The sequence below is a fragment of the Chelonia mydas genome, chromosome 3 (assembly GCF_015237465.2).
Source record: "Chelonia mydas isolate rCheMyd1 chromosome 3, rCheMyd1.pri.v2, whole genome shotgun sequence".
In the NCBI taxonomy this organism is placed as follows: domain Eukaryota; kingdom Metazoa; phylum Chordata; order Testudines; family Cheloniidae; genus Chelonia; species Chelonia mydas.
Genome location: NC_057851.1, coordinates 159,095,700 through 159,118,222, shown reverse-complemented (window position 1 = coordinate 159,118,222; position 22,523 = coordinate 159,095,700). Strand labels below are relative to the sequence as shown.

The 22,523-nt window shown below is 36.8% G+C and overlaps 1 protein-coding gene across 9 annotated transcripts in view; it reads right to left on the bottom strand.

The window, feature by feature from the left end:
- Positions 1 to 236: 236 nt before the first annotated feature.
- ESRRG (estrogen related receptor gamma) overlaps positions 237 to 22,523 on the bottom strand; it is a 533,318-nt gene continuing 511,031 nt past the window's right edge. For all 9 annotated transcript variants that reach the window (XM_043543651.1, XM_037895721.2, XM_043543649.1 and 6 more), the window contains 2 exons: positions 16,654 to 16,923; positions 237 to 3,893 (listed from right to left, as the gene is read on the bottom strand). In XM_043543651.1, coding sequence (XP_043399586.1) covers positions 3,649 to 3,893; positions 16,654 to 16,923 — 515 coding nt within the window. In that variant the 3' untranslated portion in view covers positions 237 to 3,648. The remainder of the gene's footprint in view (positions 3,894 to 16,653; positions 16,924 to 22,523) is intronic.

Sequence of the window (22,523 nt, the reverse complement as noted above, 5' to 3'; positions counted from 1 at the left end):
ATGAGACATTTTGCATATTTAAGAGTATGCAAAATGTCTTGTACCACACTGGAATTCATTTTGACAAGGCTTTATATAGCATTTATTTATGCTTGTACTCTACTTTAAGGGAAAAGGGATAATGCTTGCTACTCTTTGAATGGAAGTAACAAAAGGTAATGCTTATTGATTTGTTTCCCTCTTATAACAAAAACGAAAAACAAAAAAACAACACAAAAAATAAAATAAAAGCAATCAAAAGTGGAAGCTTGTTTAATATTGCTCTACCATCATCCTGAAAGGCATAATAATTTGAGTTACACATCTGAACTGATTGGAGTTACAGAATCATATCTCCTTTTTGCATTTAACAATATATACAATATAAAATAAATACATTTACACAAATGGACATTGGTTGGAGCACACGGTATGATACACATCACAAAAATATACAGTTGATTGCTTTACAGATGTGAAGCCCATCTACAGCTATAGACATGGTTATTTTACTACTGGCTATTATGCAACTCCTGGATTATTATAAGCAGTTTAATTTTTTTTCTCCTTTTGCGATCTTTGCACGATAAGATTGCCATAAAATGTTTTCCTAGGCAGGTAAACAGAGACGCTTAAATAATTAAAATACAATCACCAACACCCATTTTCTCTTCTATAAGAAAAATAGCAGTTTTAATTTTTTATATCTTTTTTATGTTATCATTTAAATGCAAAATAGTGGAATAAATACAACAATCTGATCTGATTGAAACAAATGTGTAACTTCTGGGAGTCACACAATCATATTGCTTTAAATAAGAAAAAAATTAAAAAAAAAAATGAAGCAAAACATAGAAATTAAATCATTATGGCTAAAACAGACACCTTTTGAAATTTTCCCAACACTTCACATTAAGTAAGTGGTCTTGAAAGAACTCTCCTCCAGCTAGGTTTAGGATGAACATTATTATAAAGCCTGTGCAGTTCTTTTAGCCATATTTCGGTTAAAGTTTTTACAGTCTTGAGATACTTGTTCTTTTGCAGCTCTAAAAAATGACTAAAAATGAAAACTCATGTTTGCACCGTGTGCCTTTAACACATCTCCATTTTTTGTGTGTTTTGTATTTTTAGTTGATTGGCTTTTGACCCTGAAGCCCAAGTTCTTTAATGTGATACAGCAAAAACAATATTTATATTATATATTTATATATATATACTGTAATTGAACAGTAGTAACTTAAACCCTGCACAAACTATCTGGAAAATAAACTTTTTTTATTTTTGCACTCTTACATATATAAATAATCTTATAGAATCAGCACCTTTTTTCCCAGGAGTTGTGGGTTTTTTTGTTTTGTTTTTTTTTTGTTTTTGTCATTTTTAAAAGGGATGTGCCAATTTCTGAACTCCTATCACAGCTATAAATTTCAAGTTATTGACCATCTGAATGAATTGCTAATGATGATTTATCTAGAATCACACTACAGTCACTTCTCTACTGAGAAAACACAATCTACAATATAGTCCCATATAGCTAATGATAGATACACAGTATTTTCTAGCACAAGGCTGATGCACCGTCAGCCTACTGTATTCGTTTAAAGCACACAAAGTAGCAATAGTTTTGGAAACTTGTCCGCACCAAAAAAGTTTTGCAACAACACAGAGAGAGTTAATACAACATCTGAGAGATGATTGAATAAAAGCTATATTTACAGCATTTAAAAATTAGACTTATCTATAATCTTGAAATATTCAAAGTTTTATTTCTAAGCTATACATTGGTATTCTATAATAAACTATTACAGAAATTATCCCTTGCTTTGAAAATATTATGATTTCAATGTGTATCTGTTCATAATGAGTACTTGTTTGGAGTTTCGATCTCTTAATTATTACTAGGAAGAACCTTATTACCAGTAAGGAATAGAATATAGTACTGTAATCTCCTGAGGAATTGTACATCCAATATTGTCTCTAATTCTACCCTGTGTCTATAAGCACACACCACAAGAATCCAAACACCACAAGAAGAACAAGACAACAGTCTTTGAATGCAACATAAAAATTCAGAAAAGCACAGCAAACATGAAACACTGAAAAGCTGAACTACATTTCTTTTGTTTGTTAGGATTACAATTTTAATTACATCTGTGTACATAGAATAAGGATGTTCACATAGTACAGGGAGCAGCTACTAACACTGGTACATTGGTATAGCATTGGATGGAGGTTATTGTTTATTGGTTATTTAGCGACTGTAGTTTTCTGGGGGCATCTAATTGGCTTATACATTAGATTACACCTCTTAACAGTCTTGGAACTGACTGACTTTCATGCTGTGACAATACTGGTTGAAAAGCACATATATTGATTTAGCTACTTGTTAAAAATTGCAATTTACAAAATAAAGTCTAAATTAATAAAGTGTAGAAGTGTTAAATTCTTGAATTTGGTCAGAAGTCTACTACTCTGATTTCTTAATTTTGCAAACATTGGCATTTGCCTTATTGCCTCTAAGCTAGTATTGGTTCACAGGTCTTTGTGTGAGAACTTTATAATTTTGCAAGTAACAGGCAGTATCTCATTCATTTACAACTGAATCAGTTAGAAATCACATAGCAACTGCACACTTGTACAGTCACACTTTCTTACCATCTTTATAGATTTGTACTTGACATTAGACTACTCAGATATACTGTAGGTGTAATCTAATCCTTTGTGTCAGTGAACATTTAGTTAGAAACTGGAGCTCATGTTAAGAAACTGGATGTTTTGGACCAGACTGGCACACAACATAAATTGCATCCGTGATAATATGCACCTTCCCTTCAACTATTGCTTTAGTAAGGTAAATTCCCACATTAATAAATGGCTGAAAAGTGGTAAAGCTGGTACAAAAAAATCTCCATTAGTAAGAAGAAACAAAACATTTAAAAAAATCTTCCTTCAGGATTCATTTGTCCTTCATTATTGTTCATCATTGTTCAAGCCAGCACAAAAATGCAGTATTTTCTCTCTCTCTCTTTAGTATTGCATGAATGAATAAAGCTTAAACTATTCCCTGAAAAAGTTACATTGTAGCTAACCTAAGAAATATCTGGAAGACTTGAAAAAACAATTAAGGAATCAAATGGCTGTAACTGATCTAGATGGAAAATGCAATGATAAGAAGCAGCCGATGCATCGTTGCTTAGTTGTCTAATTAGAGACTGCTCCTATGAAATCTAATACTGCATTCAGTCAGTTCATCATGTTGTACTGTACTGCAAGGTATGATGGTTCTTTCTTTGATTCCTTTGTCACTGGGGACATTATAGTTCATAATAAGTTCACTGGCATCCATATTATGGATTTCCATCCTTTGGCAGGCCTGGCTTCCATCTCTCTTCAATTAGAGACCTCTTTTAAAAAGTTCAGCAGCAAAGGGGGAAAAAAAGGAAAAAGAAGAACTAAAAGAACAGAAAAGGAACACAGAGAAAAGGGAAAAGGAAAACTGCATCAGATAGACACAGAAGAAAGAGTTGAAAGCTGCTTCACAGTCTTGCTGCTAAATATCAGTGCAGTCATTTTTTTCCTTAATCAAACACTAAGTTTCTTTGCCATTAGTATCCTGTTTATTTTCCCTTTTTTTCAATGAGCATGATGGGAAGGCCCATGATGCTTTAGTCAGACCTTGGCCTCCAGCATTTCCAAAAAAAGTTTGTGCATGGGGACTTTGCCTTCCAGTTTGATGTTGTAGAAATGCTGCACGGCCTTCGTGGAGGTTTGCCTCAGAAGTGGAAGAGTCATCAGCATCTTGCCAGCTCGGCGTGGGTCTTCCATATGCTGCCCAGCCTCATAATCCTGCAGAGCCTCATGTAAGACATCTTGAAGTTTCTGAACTGCTTCAACGTCTTCTATGTGCATTGAGTCTGCAAAACAAAGGAGCAACATCAGTTTTCAGTTCAGGGTGCCAGACTGTTGAATTATAGTGTAACTCCTCTAGACTGTAACTTGCACTGGAGTAAGTAACAGTACCATAATTATTGATGGATTTGCATGGATTTACATAGTATTTTCCATATTGTTTTAGGGATAAGCTAGATAATTACCCACTTATTTCTATATTGACCTTCAGGGAAATATTTGGGTCTCCTTCTGTAATTATACACATGTAATTGCCATCTGTAAAAGTGCTAAGTTTATGTATATCAAAAAAAGTTAAAAACTATCTATGCAACTACATAAAGAATTTCATATAGTCATTTTTTAGCTACACAGACATAATAGTAATGAAAAGGCAGAGCCCCTCTCAGTCACAGCCCGTATTGCTAGGTCTGCAAGAATGGTTCCCTTCAAAAAGCGTGGCACCAACCCATGGCAATCTCCATGGTTACAGACTGAGATGCCATTGATCAGAAAAACAGAGCTATTGGGCTTTCACACTGGCTGACACAAGGAAGATGTGTGTGTCCATGTGACTTCTTTCTTTCCTCCCTCATGGGCTAGCAAGGAAATTTCCCTCCCAGCCAGTCATCCTTACATAGATTCTAATGAAGTGGTTCTCAAACTGTGGTCTGCAGAGCACATATGGGTGGCGTTTGGAGTTGTCTCTGCCTCGTAACACTTACATATCCTGCTAGATGTAGCCTGCCCAGAAAGTTTGGATCCTATAAAGTTACTTCTGCCAATTAATCTTTTAAAAAAATCAACAAAAAAACCAAATGCCTCTCTGCATCTTGCCTGGTTACTCTATATCTGTCTTTGCCAGCTGTTATCAGATTTGAATAGGAGACCTAACCATAACACACAGGAGGAACCAAACTGAACTGCCAAGTGACCTGGAAAGATTTGAGCAGTGGAAGCTGCAGGCAACAAAGGGAGATTCAGTCCAAACAAATGTAAAGCCCCAAACAGCACAGATACAAAACAAGGAGATGTAATCAAGAAGCCAAAGCATTGCAACAAAATGGGTGTCTTTTAAATTTATAGTCCTAATCCTATGACTATTTCCTTTAACTATCAATACCGCAGGAAATGTCAGAGATAAATAATGGGAGCTTTGGGGGGGAAGGTGGTCCATGAAAGAGGTGGTTCAGAGTGGGTAAAGGTGAGAGAACCTGATACGTTATCCTGAGGGCAATGATGGGGATTGGGTACAACATTTGCAATTGATTATCCTTCCCTAGAAGTCAGAGTCATTCTCCTAAATTGCCTGGATATTGTTTCTGAGATTAAATTTGTTACATAATAATAATAAAATAATAATTTCCTGTTCTTTTTGTCTGTGTTAGCTCTTAGTTGCTTTCTTATATCTTCTAATAGGATTGAAACTTAAGGCAACTCAATACTTAGGACAGGGACCTAATAGCCACTGGTTCTCAGCAGCTGGGAGATGAAGGGGGGAAGAAATATTTTTCTTCTGTAACATGTATCAACATACCATCACCAGAGGACTGATAGGGGGTGTCCCAGATCAATCTCCCAACTCTCTGAGGTAGAATGAGTGGCGTTGCCAGGGCTTCTAACCAGAAGTATGGTAGGCATTAGTGTGCAAGCATTCTTTGATTTTGTGGGGAGACCAGCTGGATCTCCAGGACAGTTGTCAAAGGAAGTGTGGTGAAAGGAAGAGTAGCCATCGGCACTCCCCTCCAGTTACCAACACAAAGATGGGCACACCATCTTAAAAGAGCCTGATAAAATACCACAGCCTTATACAGTATTTATCATGGGGGTTAACTCAATCAAATTGTGGCCTTGTTGCTTATTCAGTTAGCGAATGAACCACATGTAACATTACTGCAGATGGGTGCACACTCAAGGAGATCAGTGATGTTGTGCAAGCTTACAGTAGGGTTGATTGTGGGGTAGTGATTCCATGGCATTATAAGAGCATTTCCTCAAGAGGGAAGGGGGGGATGGATAGCTCAGTGGTTTGAGCATTGGCCTGCTAAACTCAGGGTTGTGAGTTCAATCCTTGAGGGGGCCATTTGGGATCTGGGGCATAAATTGGGGATTGGTCCTGCTTTGAACAGGGTGTTGGACTGGATGACATCCTGAGGTCCTTTCCAACCCTGATATTCTACGATTAAATCTAAAACCCACTTTCATACCATTGTAGCTCTGATTTTAATTTTTGACTATTTAGCGAAACTCTTTTTTCAGATGGAATGATGACTAAGTGAAACTTCTTCCAGTAGCCAAAATACACTTATATCATTATTTCTTCTGTTATATTAAGCAGTATCACATACCTGATGGCTGACACAGCACCTGATTTGTCAGTTTTATCCTACAGAAGATAACAGTCTATCAGGCTGTGTGCCATGAGTTTAATTTTTGCAACTCTTACCTATCAAAGTAATTTTTGTTGAAGCATGTGGCTCCATTAACTTTAACTGGATTATTTGTTTGAGTAAAGGTTACTCAAGTGAGTAACAATTACAGGATTAGGCCTAGGAACCTGAACTACGATCCTAGAGATAAAATACATATTTCCGACTAATTCATGTTTTCTCAGATAATTTCAGCATGTGGGAAATACACCTCTTACTAAAAAAGACAATGTGAAAAAACACTATGCACACAGGTATATAAGAGGTTAACAAAGAAAGGTTCATGTTCCATCTTGAAAGAAAGCTGCAAACTGCAAAAAAAAAGTTATAGCTCTTGCTCTGAAACAGACAATTATAGACAAGTTTGGATCATTTAGCACATTTTACTGATTCTGATGACAGTTTACGTGTTAGTGACACATAATGGAATCCTATGGGGGTTTTACATGTTTAATAATTCTAGGTCTCAGAGAATACATGCCCTAAGAAGCATGCAGTTAGATATGCTACACACACACCGCTGAGATTAGATACCGTGCACCAAGGTGGTCAGGTCTAAAAAAATAAAAAGGGAAAAACAAAAACGAAGTATATAAAGAAGCGGGTAAGGATTAAAACATTTAAAAAGGAAAATCAGTAAAATTTCAGCACTGTTCCCATCATCCAAATCTGCCCTTTTTGCTACTTTTGTAACAACTTCAACTTTCACCTCTTTAGTATTAGTATAGAACTAATTAGTTAATTCTATTTACCTGTGACAATGCAAGGTAAATCCCGGAGTATAGAATATAACACAAACACACACACAGGTTCTGATCTTAATTATACCGGTGTAAACACGGAGTACTCTACTGACACGGAGTACTCTACTGAATTCAACATTCATAAACAAACACTTCTTGACCATCCACTGGACTCTATTTAAAGTGATTTCTTTGCAAACATTTACACTGCATTTCAACAGCCAGATTCTCTGCTGTGTCAAGTTTCTAATTACAGATCCCTGATTCTCTGGCTGGGCTTAGGCTATTCCTAATGGAATTTTAGAGCAATGTGGGGGCTGCTCTAAATTCTGCTGGCTAATAACAGTCCCCAAGGAACTGTCCGTCAACCATGGATTGCTAAATCACAGTGTGTGCAGACTATGCCCCACCATGCCCTCACTAGAGCTATGCTTAGAAGCTGGTGTAGGAGCTGGGTATTCTGGCTGTGTGCCAGCTGAGAGCTCTTCCATGTCAGAGAAATTCAGCTTGCCAAATCTGTCTGTTCTCCAGCCTCTCTGTGCCATTAGAGGAGCAAAAGAAGGCCATAACATTCTAGAAATTGGCACTAAATGTTTGCCAATTTCTACCCTCTGCAAAATTGTCCAGATTATTCCTAACTGGGTAGATTTTTGTTTTATGCAGCAGATGTGAAGTTTGAATTTTCAAAGGGATGTGTGGCAGTCTGCATAGATATATAGATTTGGAATATTTTCCTCAGAGGAGTGGAAGACTTTCATTGAAATCAGTGGTGATCCTGCAGATCTGTAACAGTGTAGCTCAGATTAAATTCTGGCCATATGACTTTACGAACGCTTGCTGCCTGTACATTTTTTCCCTCACACTGAATTTGATTAGGAGAAGGAAAAAAAAAACACAGACAGAAAAAATGAAGGTGGAAAGCAAATCAGAATCTGTGACATGACATAGCTGTTACACCCCAGGTTCTCAAACTTTTTCACAGTGCGGACTACATCTTAAGAGAGGGATTGTCTTGTGGCTCCCCTCCTTTCCCATCGATGATCATACAGCATCCCTGGGGTATACAGAGCAATTGCTTACATGGAAAAGTAATAGTAGCAATGTATTTTTTGCTGTCTTTTAAATCAATTTGGCAGTGGGAAACAAAGTGACCAGCCAACTCTCCAAAGGGCCACCTGCGTGTACTCTGTAGGCAGCCAGTGGTTCATGGGCCAGAGTTTGGGCAGCTGCACCTTGGGAGACATATAAGTATGTCACAGGAAATGAGGTGAGAACAAATAGCAGAGATATTTTCACAAACAGCTATTAAGATTTCTATAAAGGCTTTGATTTAGCTTGAAAGATTTTAAAATGATTTAATTGAATTACTATAATTTAACTTCCCATTTAGAGAAAAGATTCAAAATCATTTCAGTTTTACTCATCCGAAAGTCTGCTAACACTTAAATGCAAACTCACTAAATCTGTGCTTTTTAATTAGACCATGATTCAGCTGGCAGACTGCTCAGGAAAGTATTAATCTCGACTAAGATCCTTCTTTATGTTCCAGCCTTGCAGTTTGGCTCTATGTCTCATTCCGGGTATTAAATGAATGTAGATCTTAATCAGGCTGGCATTTGTTTCTGGAAATAAGGAAAATGGTCCAGAATGTTGCACTGGCCCCCCAAAAGTAAAAAGAAATAGCTTCACTAAATATAAAGTGGCAGATACAGAAACTACAACTGAATCCAGAAACAGATTAATGTATCGTTGACAAATCCTGTCTATGTGAGTGTGATGATGAGGTCAATAAGAACTATTATAATTTAAGGGAACACAGAGGCTATGTAGACACCCAGAAAGGCTTAATATATCAGATAACATAATAAATAGTTAGATGTTAAATATAAACATTTTAAATGCTCTACCTGTGCCAGGAAAGTGAACCTGTGAAAATAAGATTAGAAAAATCATTTTCCTAGCAGACCCCTTTGGACATATTACAATTGCCATTCCAAAGGGAAATGGTAGAAATCAACACCCAGGTGTGAAATCCTTTCAAACCAGTGCCTAGATTTAACAATTAAATTAAATGGGGACATGAGGATGTGTTGTCATTCAGAAGTATGCAGATTTTGATCTTAAATGACCTGCAAAAAAGCAGCACAGATTGGTGAGGTTGAAGATTTCTACAGCCAGGCACAGGAACTCATTGTCAAACTATGTTCTGCTCAGAGCAAGGGATTTCAGCACTGAAGTGGTGAAAGAGGTTGTTGATCAGAGTGTTGCAATGAAATAAGGTAAAATCAACAAATTAGGACATCGACTCATTGAGCTCTGCTTTGAGAATCATCTTATCCTTGCAAATGCTTTGTTTCCCCGTCACAGCAAGGGAAAATACAATTGGACCTCTTTTGATCAGCTCCACAGAAACCTGATTGATTAGATCATTGTGCAGAAAAGATAGAAAACTAGATCTCTCATCTGAGAAAAACACTACAAAGTCCAGATACCAACTCAGATTACCATCTACCTTGTTTAAAATTCAGCGTTCATCTCAAATGCAGAAAACAAACATCTGGCCACCCAGGAATAATCCGGGACACACCACAGAGCATGGAAACTAGCAAATGTTTGGCATGAACCTAAAATGAGGGAAAAGAGACCACTCTAAAATGGTACTTTGTACTGTTTATGTATTTAATATCACTAGGAAGAAAACATGGAAGAGATGAAACACATGGACCTCAAATGAAGCATTTCTGCATTTAAAAAAAACAGAGTCAATCTAAAGCAAGAAAATAGTAGAATGAATAAAGCAACAGGGATTATGCAGCAGTGATCAGAAACATTCAGATGCTCACAAGATATGATACAGAAGAAAACATCAACAACTATGGGGAGAAACTTGACTGAAAGCAACCACGGGGCTATCCTGATGGTTCTGTATAACTAAGTAATTCACAAGTCAAAAATGGATACAATCAAGTTAAGCAGTTGTAAGATCCTGACAGAATTTGATGAGATCAAGAACAAGTAGAACAGTAATTATAGTGCTTTTAATGCAACTCTAGACTGCACAATCTAAATTTGGATTATGTCTCAAATAAAATTAATTTGGTGGCCTGACTCTCTTCTCTAACTGAAATTAATGAACCAAAACAATATTGCACAGATCTCCACCATTTGCAGTATCTACCGAGGGGTGCGCTGTTCTGAAACTGAAAAATTACTGCATGTTGGGATTGAGATGCATGACAGAGTTGCACAGGGAAACCTGCAAACTTTGCAAAGTGTTTGCGCGCTGCATTATCTATATTTCATTTCATGAGTACTGCAACTCAAAAAAGGGTAATATAGCCCCAAAAATGTAAAAAAATAAAGATTTTTTAGAAGTTGAAAGAGATTCTTTATAACCATTAAACAAACTGTATTCCTGGTTTATCTGGTGTCTTCTGATAAAAATCTTCATCATTAAGACTTCTGGAAAGCACCTGAACACGTGCTTCAGCCCATCCTTATTAGGACTTAAACCTGTGCTTAATTTTGAGTATGTGATTAAGCATCCTTCCTGAATAAAGATGATTTCCTGAGTCTGAGGCCTGAGGCTGGATATAGGAATGCAGACAAGCAGAATACTTGGTTTGAAAATAGGATTGTATCTGATAATAACATTGGGAAGCAGAACTTCTCAGCCAGAATATACAAGGGACATTAAAGAGAAACAAATAAAGAAGTTCTGGTACCCCAAGAAGGACAGCTAGGGCAAGTATAACAAACGGAGAGAAAACAGAATTTCAGTCAACACAGAGGGAATGCACTGATCTGGTCTACTTTCAAGTAGAGACATGAAAGCTGAATCCTTAAAACAGTTTACATGCGGCCCAGATAGAGCTGACTCAGGCTTGTGGGCTTCAGGCTCCACGGCTGAATAATTGCTGTGTAGACTTCTAGGCTTGGGCTGGAGCCCAGGTTCTGGGATCTGGAACTTCTACACAGCAAAGTTTAACCCCACAGCCCAAGTCCCGTGAGCCCAAATCAGTTGACCTGGGCCAGCCGCAGCAGGGTTTTTATCCCCATATAGATGTACCCTTGATGTACGGTGGAGAGAATATTTTAAAGGTGGTGACAGTGTAACACACAGACTGTAAAAATGAATTCAAGAAATACTTTAATTCATGGTAATTAAGGTGGGGGGTGGATTTATGGTGTCATGAAAAAACAGTAAGTTTGGGATTAAAATAAATTTTAAAAAGGAGGTAAATTGTCTTTTCTTTTACCTACATTCCAAAAGGAAGCACAGGGTCAGGACAACGAATAAGCAGACGGGACATCTACCAAGGAGAGGTACAAAGTGTCTGGAGAAGGGGAGATTGCAAGACTGAGTAATAGAACAAGATATCAAAAAAAGAAAAATCTGCAAGAATGACATCAAGGATCCTGTTCTTCCACTGCAGGATACAGGTAATGGCTGTAATAACCAATGAGGGTTCCTTGTGCTCTGCAGTAGAAAAATCGGGTGAACATAAGCATTTCTATTTCTGCTACTGTGGTTAATATAGCTTGGCAGAGGCATCATAGTCTCTTCCAGTGAAGGCACTGGACTGGGAGTAAGGAACTTGGGGTTCCATTCCCAGTGCTGCCACAGGATTGGGCAAGCCACTTCACCTCTTTGTACCTCAGTTTCCTAATCTGTAAAATGGGGATAATGCGTGCCTACTTCATAATGATATGAGGAAAAACTCATTAACATATGAGAGGTGCTCGGACACTAGACTGAAGTGCCAGAGAAAAGTCTATTAAATAATAAAATTCTAACAAACAGTGGCAAACATGCACATCTCTACAAATTGTGAATGACACCTAGATGACAACATGGAAAATGAACTGGAGGCAGAAAAGGGCATTCATGTATCAGGAAACGCTTACTATACTAGCAATTTCCAATATGTTTTTTAAAGTGGTGTCCCACATATTTTGCTATTTATATAAGCAAAAGAAATACTAGTATAGTAACAATGACATCAATACAGATTTTATATATAATCTACAAACTAATTTCAAATCTAATGGAAATAATAATACAATGGACAAACTACAAAAGATGGCTTCACTAGAAATTAGATATAGTCTGCTTCAGTATACCATATAGCTACAGTCAAAATTGGGCCTAAAATAAGATATAGATTCCATGGAATAGGAAATTTATGTTGTTCTTCCAATTAACATTTACATAGGAACACTATTTAACACTAACAAGCCTCTGCTCAGAGTATGTAATTTAGGTGAAGGTAAAGTTTGACAAATTAAATCCTAGATATGAGCCAAATTTGCCACTGGCATAAGTGGGTGTGTAACTTCATTCATATCAATATTTGTCTGTCTTATGATGTATAACAGACTCCTTGATTCTCTCTCTCTCTCTCTCTCTCTCTCTCTCTTTTGGGATGGGGGGAATTAAAAGAGCTCTTCTTTAGGGCTAGATCAAGTAGGAGAACACTGATCATAATGGGGAGCAGGAAAGGTCCCTCAGCTGCTTCTGAAATGGAGCAACTATGCACCCAGTGCTGAGATGTACGGTTAAATTTTCAATAGTGCTCAGATTTTTCAGGGCTCAGCTCCCATTTAGGCACTAAATAAGGGCCAGCTTTTCAATCCCGCTGAACTCTTGAAAAGCTGGCCACTTACTTTGGTGCTTAAATGGGAGCTGAGCTATTCTGGAAAAGTCTCACCCCACGGTGGATGCTGAGCTTTTCTGAAAATTCTGGCCTGAAGGTACAATCTAGTTGAGGTTGTTACTGATTAAACAATTCCAAAAAACTGCTCTCCTGGATCTCTCTATTTGGTATTAATCAATACACAAAAGCACATCATGCTACCATAAAGCATGTGTGTGTGTGTGTGCACAAGTAAATCTGTGTATATATACTCACACACACCCTGTGCAAACATTTCACCTCTCCTAACATCTGAGAAACTAATTGGAACATGAATATTTTGGAAAATGTTCACAGTAGTTTTTCTGTGTGAGTAAACAAAGTGCTCACTGGTGCCAGATTGATTCCACTGAGCAGTGTACAGTTGAACACATGGAATTTTCTTGCAGTCATTTTGAGGTACCTGTCTGTCTTTGTGTGTGCTTGGAAGGAAGGAAGGAAGGAAGGGAACAGTGATATTGATAGGACAACCATTAAGAGTAAGTCTCTTCTCTGGTATTAAAGCATAAAGAGTGCATTAATTATTATTGAATCAAGCCAGATGTTTAAAACTAAGCTGTTAATTTAGATGAATGTCATCTCAAGCACTGCAGGTCAAAAAAGAATGACTGAAATCATGACTGTACACAGGGCTGAACTGTGTGTACAAAATGTGAAAACACTTATGCTGTTATGTAGATAAACTATAGACTCTTCCCAGACTTTAAATGCATTCTGTTTTTACCAATACCTATAAAAGATTGTTCTTTAAATGAGAACTACAGACTTAGTATGATGTCTAGAAAATTATAGAAGCAGAACTACAATGGTCATCATTCCAAAGTGAAAACTTGCTAATAGTTACCACACAGCGCTATCTGAAATACAAAATTTCCCCTCTGCTCTTAGTATAGAAAATAATGGTGGTATCTTAGATACCATTCTACAGAAACTGTTGGAAAATGGTGAAATTTTAATGGTATCAATGGCATATACTGTAGGAGAACTTAATATCGAAAGATTTGGTATTTTATGACACTCAGATTTGTCAGTCCACAGAAAGAGCTTGTGGTATTTATTAAAAACAGAGTCCAATCAAGGTTAAGAAAATCCACAATTTCTTTTTTCTGCCTCTGAATACCAGCAATGAAAATGGTATGACATTGACTCATAAATCACTAAATACAGATACTATGTCAGAAACCCCTTATTGTCTATTATTTACATTAGAGTTAACGTGGGATTCTTTTTAGACAAGATAGATCAGCCAGAAACATATGAAATCTGTAAGATTCCTTGTGGTACTTGATCTTTTTTCCCTACAGATATATAATATGAGTCCATTAATATTAAGTTGGGAGAATAAATATCTGAATAACACTAGAATTGCTTGAAGAAAGAAGATGTGACAACAACAAAATGTATTTAAAACCAAATTACTACATGATTATTCTTATAATTGCATTTCACTTTAGGATATCTACTATAGTTGCATTTACATTAATCAAGGTCATGGTTACATAAAACTGAACTACTTTATTTTGTCTAGGAAAAAGCTTATACTGTACTTTTAGTAGAATTTGCAATCGAAACACTAAGGGTTTGATTTTCTGTAATGACTTGTAATTTTGTAAGTATAATTCACACCTACAAATTAGCGAGATAGTAATTGGTAGAAGTTTGACATCTAACTACCTGAGTTGCATGTGCAACCTACTAAAACTTAGAGACTGGTCTGACCTTTTCCTGAAAATTATACTCGAAGAATCCAATCCTGAATTCCTGCTCAGATAAAACTCCTGCTTACGTCAATGTGTGTTTTGCTTCAGTAAAAACTTCAGTGGGACTACTCATGTGCTAAAGAGCTTGTAGGATCAACATTTTGGCCCTTAGTAACTAAAATGTCTAGTGCTAACAATATAAATACCCTGTTTCCACAAAGCCAAGTTGGTGTTAGGTGGCTGATATGCATTTTAAATCCTTTTCACAATAGTTTAGTTTCAAGTCACCATATAATTTTATTAAAATATGGGGAGGAAATGATTTCATTTAAACTTGCCTTGAATTTTAATACACTGCACTATATTTATTCACATTATCCTGGACGTAATTCCCATTGAAGTTGATGGGAATTGCAGTAACATAAGCTACAGATGAATTTGGTCTACTATATGTAGCATGTATAACTACACGTTTTTGATGCTATCTTACGCAGCTATCCATCATGCCTTTTTTATTGAATAACCTATAGAATTGTTTCTTAATGAAACAGGCTTAGAATTATAAAATAGCAAAAATAAATAAAATAATAAAACTTCTCAATTTAGACCTCTACATGAGCACAACTTTGGTGTTCTGCACCTGGAATATAATCTTGGGGGAAACCTTTCCTATAGATGTGAAGTGTTTTGACCTCTATCTTCAGCTTGCTCTAAAATAAATCATCTTCCAAACAAAAAGAGACTTTGACCATTGAATGGCACACCAGAACCATTCTGTGTAGGTTAATAAAAAGGACATATACAAATTAAGAAGATTCAATAAGGGGATGGAGGATATTTTACAAAGAAACAAATGGTGTTTTGGTTTTGCATTTTTTGAATTATATTTCCGATTAAAAATGGAAAATGCTAAATACCATTACAAAGACAAATAGGAAAGTACAACTTCATTGTTGAAAACAATTTCCCTCCTATCAATCTGAGGATTCATGCATCAATATTGTAGATGAACTGTTAATTACAAAATCAATTAAAAAATTATTTCTAAAAACAGTCACGCGTCCTGACTCTCAGGGGGGCAATTTGGGCAGAAGGTCTCATCTCACTAGGACCGCGCCAAATCACAAGGCGTCATCCACAAGTAAGCAAAAGCAATCTGGTTTTTCATTTTTCAGCGCGGCTGAGCCCAGCCTGAGATTGATCGTCACATATGGCCCCAGAAAACAAACTGTCAATACCTTGAATGCTGCAGAATTTGAACAAATAGCCGTCCGCCCATTCAAGCCACTCATTGCATCCCATTTAACAGATTTTATTGACAGTTTCCTTCTTGTAATTAAAGGGAAAACTACTGGCCAGCAACCAAGATAAAGTTCAAAGATAGGGTCAAAACAAAAGCAGATGGAGGGGCACGGTGTGACTGTCAATGGTACATAGCATCAGAGCACGTTATTGACACACAGGTATCTAATGATCGGCACGTCATTAAAGAGGGATCTATCCTGAACTTTATGCAAATGATAAAAGGGACTTAAGACCATAATAAAGCATTAGGGAGAGACAAAAGGAAAAACAACAAAGCACAAACGATTTTTACTTATCAGACACTGTTCACTGCTTCAGCACTTTTACATTCAAATTTAGAGAAAAAATACTTTCTGCAATTCTTAACCCCTTCTGCACAGGTAATATTTTTTAGTGAAACTTTACCATAATAATAGAGGATTCATATGGTAAAGTGTAGCCCTAAGATGAAACAGAGATTTCCCCCCCTGCAACCAACTCTGGGTTCACCGTACCAATACATTTAATAGCTGTATTCAAGGAAATCATATAATGGATATAGTCATGCATCCATCCATTCTATTCAGTTTAAGTGAAATGATTAGTCTTATCTGGATTATGAAATGGATTTAGTAGAATAACGTCCATATTCATTTGAAAGGATCTCTGCTTGTGTAATACCTTCCAAATTATCCAGTGTATTATTCTTTACTGCATTAGGAATATGTTCCACAATGACTTAAAACCATAAAGAACTTCCTTAATTTGAACTACCTTGTTTATAGCCTTTCCATATAATAGCCACAAAAACTGAAGGTCCAATTAAGAATTACTTATTCCTAAACATTGTTTAGAACAACCATGCAGAAGACATATGGGAAGGAAAAAAGTGACATGAAAAAAAATGTAGCAACCATCATGACAAACTGCCAACCTGAATTAGCAAGCGCTATAGCTTTGAGGGTGACAAACTCTTCTTTCTCCAACTTCATGCTCTTGTATTTCTTTACCAGCTGCAGGATGGCATTGTTGAGGTCAAGAAGGCCTGCTAATTTGGACTGGTCTTCATCCATAATATAATCTTCAGCATAGACAAGCTCATCCTCAAAAGAAAGTGATCGGTACACTACGCCCAGGATCAAAATCTCCATCCAAGCACTCTGCAGAAGGCTCATCTGGTCAGCCAGAGACAAAGTGGAGAATCCTAAACAGCAAAAAAGGGGCAGGGGAAAAATATTAACTAGGTTCAAATGTACCATAACTCTGCATTCCAACTTTCCCTTTTTGTTTTGTTTTTATGTAAGTTATGAATCGATATATATGGATTCCACTCTCCCCCTCTGCAAGATCAATCAGCATAAAATTAAAGGGTTTCTAATCAAGGTAAAAGTTAGAAGCAAGCCTGAATTTGTATGCATTTTCTGTAGATGTATTAATTCTGAGGAGGTATAACGGCAACATAAAATGGCTTGCACTTTCTCTTCTCAGTAGAAACCTTCTAAAATCTAATGCTATGAGGCTCTGATCTGATGGCATCTAACAAGTTAGAGAATAAAAAACCTAGGTTCAAAGCGCTTTTATTAGCAGAAGCTTAGTTCTGTTCATCACTGCTGTAAGGAGAATGAACTAATGTCTTCAGAGGCCCCCTTTAAACCAAGGAGCATGTTTTCAAAAAAAACTTTTTTAAGAGGAAAGATTTTATGCCTTAATAGAATTAAGGTGATTATCACAATGAGCAAAGAGCGCTTTGAACTTCAACCTCAGCAGAAAGAAGTAAGGCCTATCCTCTTCAGAAAAGACGCTAATTACTTCTGTAATGGCTTCTGCCTCTACTACGGTTGCTGAAATAACAGGATGGCACATTAAAGTGCCAAGTGAATAGCAATCACACCATCATTTCTGAGAGGGAGAGAGAAAATTTAATAATGTCTCTTAATGAATTTAAGTTTTGCCTTCTTTTTTTGTCCTGCTCTCTTTCCTAATAGGATCACTAAGGGCAAACATCTTTACTGCCTTACCTTTTCAACCTCTTGTTTACGGTAGCTGTTCATTTATTATATCAAACTGCTAATATCCCCAATCACATTAGGAGCTACAGAACAATATGGGAGAGGAAATGATTTCCTGGCCTGTTGGTGAAATGTACTAGTTTGCCAGTTGGCACCATCAACCACAAGTACTTAATAAAATCATCAAAGGGGATTAGTCAAGCTTTTCTTAAGGGGGTCTTAGGACATGTCTGAAGCTTCCATGTACTTGTTTATGGAACTGCTTACATGTTCTTTGACAGGGTTCCTGCTGCAATAACAGTCTTTTTGTCATTTGACTCTACTTAAATACATTTCCCTCCTGTTTTGAAAGTCGGATTTACATTCCAGTAAGAATATAGCATAAACCGGCAAATTTACACAGGCGTCCGCTACATATTAGCAACAAACCTACTATGTTTTTTTATTAATCCATCTAAAGCAGCAAGAATCCATAAAAACGGAAACACAAAACTGGCTGCTCTCGCTGTCTCTCTCTCTCTCTCTCTGGTTTTCATTTTCTCATACAGTCTTTTGTGCCCCGTGATAGAACTGTAGTTCCCTGCCTTCAAAACAAATCCAACAAAAACTGAGCAAACAAGAAGAACCTTGAAGAGGTGAAAAAAAGGAGAATAACGTATCTGTGATTAAAATAAATAAGATGGAAAGGGAGAGGAAATAATCATCTGAAAAGTCATAAGGAGGAATGTATGCTTTCAATTAGCTTTCATGTTTCTGTTCCTTTCCCTTCTCTCAAGAACCAGTTTTTCTGCAGTAGCAGATGGACAGAGAATGTAGCCTGCAGCACCGTCCTGTGACAGCCCTATTCTCCCTTCCAGACACTGCTGTTAGTAAATAGATTTACACATTCTCCAATCTCCACACATCTTTCTGCCGAATAATTAAAAGCAGGATGATTAGTTTATTGAGTGGAAGGAGGAACTTTTTTATTGAGGTCCATCCACGATTTTATCAGGGCCAGCACTTTTACGGTTGTCATGAGGGTGCAGGCATCCAATTTTTCTTATCTGCCTGATTAATACAAACGCTGTTTCAGGACGCATTAATTAACAGATACAAATCTACGTTCTCATGGAAGGATCAATACGGAGAAGAAAAGAGGCATCAATGTGAATTTAGTGCTGATGATGGAGAAGGCACTCTATTGACATTTACGTGCATGGAAACTTTAAAGTTGCAGTAGAGCCCCTTTGTCCCTGTGATTTACAAATTAACAATTTTTCAGCCATAACAATGTTTCACACACTTCTGAGGGGTTTAATTAAGCAAAAAGCAATACAATCAGTTTTGATTTAAAAAAGTTTAACTTGCAATTCACCTCCTTTCTATTTTTCTCAAAGCTCTCAACTTCCTTCTTTTATTTACTTATCTACTTTTGTACAAGAGTTTTCACAAATTACAGCATGTTTCGATACCACATTTATCGTGTGCCATAATCAAAGGGAACCACATACAACCTCTATGAAAAAAATGAGGACACTGCCTGTGATGTACTGTGCAGTACTTATGAAGAATGCATCTTCTGCAGATGTATTACAGATGCTAAGATTTTTCACATGAAATGTTTAAAAATCAACACAAATTATTATGTCATAAAGAAACTGACAAATATAAATCACAAAATTCTACTCTTTACTAATAAAACAAATATGCACGGTCATTTCCTCCTCTGTTAAAAGCAACTTTTGCTTGAAAGTCTGCTCAGTGAAAACCTATTTTAACTCTTAGGTACAACCCTTCACGGGAACGTAAAGTTGAATCTTGTAGTGCCTAACCTACAGAGTGGTTTTTGGTTTTTGTTTTTTTGCCAGAATATTTGGAAGGCATAAGGCATGCCTATAGTACACTACAATTTTCCTGTCACTGGACATTCAGCATATCACAGTAAATGAAGGGGTTAAGAAGGGATACGTGTTTACATAATGAGATCTTTTTAAAATTGTTGAGACCCCTATTCCTTTATCTCATCGAACTCTGGTCCTGACCCTACAAACCTTACCCACATGAACACTCTCTCTATTTATGTTCCAACTCCTACTTCAATGAGTCAGTCAGGACCAAAATTTGTTCTAACTTTTGAGCAGAAGTTCCAAAATTTGGCCTTCTATTTGCAAATATAGGAACATTTTTGATGAAAAATATATTTTAATTATACCTAATATCCAGATGTAGTAACAGAACCAGTGTTACTAACTAAAGTCACAATAAATAGACATATGAAGTGTTAGCAATACTAAGCTAAACTCATAACCCAAATAATAATTTGTCCTATCTTGAAAAAATATTTACCCTGTTTTCTGACAAGTGACTATTTTCTATTTAAAATGTAATTATTTAAGAAGAAATCCCCAAACTATATATAAACATATGTCAAGCTACCTGGACTAGGTACAGGTTTCTAGCTCACAATAGTGAATTCTTTTCAAATAGATATAAGAGGTTGCATTATGGTTGTGTTGCTGAACTTTATGTAGTGCGTTGCATGGATCTTTAATCCCTGGTGTTTGACAGGTCACAGTTTAAAATGTTCAGTTGTATTATGGCTTTTTAAAATGCACTTATATTGTGGTACTTTCCCTCCCTCCTTCCCAGCTTGGATCATTCCGTGCATACTGGTGACAACTTTGATCTCTCTTCATCTCCTTCCCCGAGTTAGTGCCATTTAATGTATCTCAGACATTTGCTAGCAGAATGACTCTGTACCTTGACCTGCAGTTAAATAGCATGTTTATCTTCAATACAGTGTGCTCCAAATAAACCAGATGACAGTTTGGAATAACGTAATTTGGAAGGATTGAAAAGCTTCTCAAGAGTCAGGTACCCCTGAGGTAATAAGCCTGAAGGAAGCATGTTTTGTGCCAACCCTCCTGCCATCTTCTACTAGACGCTCATGTGCTTGACAATGATGCCATGGGCACTTGTCAAGATTTTTTTTATTTTGCCTGGCAAACTGATGCACTTTGCAGTCAACTTACAAAAAAGGCTAAACATTTGAAAGTGTGAAGGGCAAAAAATATCTGACGGCTAGTCTTCAAAAATACACTTTCAGTTCAGAAAGTATAAATGTTTATTTCCTGAGCTGAATGTTGACAGAAATAGGCTGCAGTGCAGGCATATGAATTTAACCCCTGCTCGGCATTGTTTTCAGTGCCATTTTTATATAGCTGAGTGCAAGCATTGTAAATCTACAGGGTGTCTCATAATATCAGTTAGCAATGGCATTGATTTGCTGGTTACAATTCTTTTTTGGGGGGGGGGGGGGAATTGTAATGTTTCTCCCTCTAAAAATAGCGACTTTTCAACACACAGTATATCACACTCAAACTGTAATTATGCCATAATGATTCACTGCGATCACTAAGTGTGCATTGAGAGAAGGTTGATTGAGCAACTTAGCATATGCTTGATTTTTCCTTTCACATACCAATAAACCCAGTGCTTAGAGGAAGCGAGGAATAAATAGGTAACAAAGGCCTTGGCGTTTTTCTTATGTGTCCTTCCACTAACAAGAAGCTGAACTATACTATCCACAGTATTAGGAGTTCTAAGCCATGGTTACATACAGATTTAGCAGTCTTTTAAATGGGGCTATTTAATCCATTGCTCTCTTCAAATATCAGCACATGTACCACTTGTTTTCTATTTCACATCACACACAGCACCATGCTAAGCAGGGTAAATCTTTTATATTCCTGAAGACCCTTTCCTCTGCTTCATTAAGATGGACTTCGTGGACACTAACTCACTAGGGGCTAGAGTGAAGCAGCTGCAGATGGTCAAGTGCCAAAGCAAGATCTGTAGCACTATGAGAACTATTTTACAAAAAGAGTGTCCACAGTTATCCCTGCTATTATTTTCAGCATTAAGCATTTGATGCCTAATCCAGGCTACTCCTTCTTGAATGCTTGCTTCTTTTCCTTCACATTAAACTAGATTTATTACATCAATAGTATTTGTTTATAAACCAGGATTTTTTTTTATCGGATACCAAAAGAATTGACAAATCTGGAAGTTACTGATGTTTATTGATAATCTGGCCCCATTTACTTCACCATTTTTTTCCATGTTTGTTGAGTCTATGAGCAAAATATTCCTCTAGTTTCCAATGGTATTATACTTCAAATATCTTCATTTACATTTTTTATAATCAAAGCTGTGCTTTACAATGACTAATATGTTGCAAATTCAATATATTTCCACAGTTGAAATATCAGAGTTTGGATTTTTAAATGATTTATACTTAATTTTGATAGATTAACTTCCTTCTAAATGTTTTGTGTGTATTGGCACTTCCCCTGCAATTCCTCATTTCAAAAATGATGCATAGTCACCATTGCCTGAAAGAACAAAACCAAAGTTTTAAATGCTATGGCTTATTTCTCTCTCTCTTTTCCTGCAAAGCAGAGTACTTTATCTAGTGTGCTTGGCTTGGGATTCAAATAATCAACAGTGGGCCAATTTTTTATGTCTGTTGCATCAGTGTAAATCTGCAGTAGCTCCACTTCATTTTGAAATCAGAATCTGGCCTTATAGGTTTCCAGATTTGTTACTGTAGGACTATTGTCCTCTCTCCTTTTCATATACTTTCAATACTTGCCTAGATTCACCCTGGGACTCCCACGGATGTAAACTCTGGCAGAGGACTCTAGCAGCAAAATTTCTGCTATAGGCACATGAGGTTGTTTAGACATGACTAGGGCAGCTGGGGAAAGGCGCCTAGGTAGCACTGACTCCAACTTAAAGCTCTTCTCTTCCC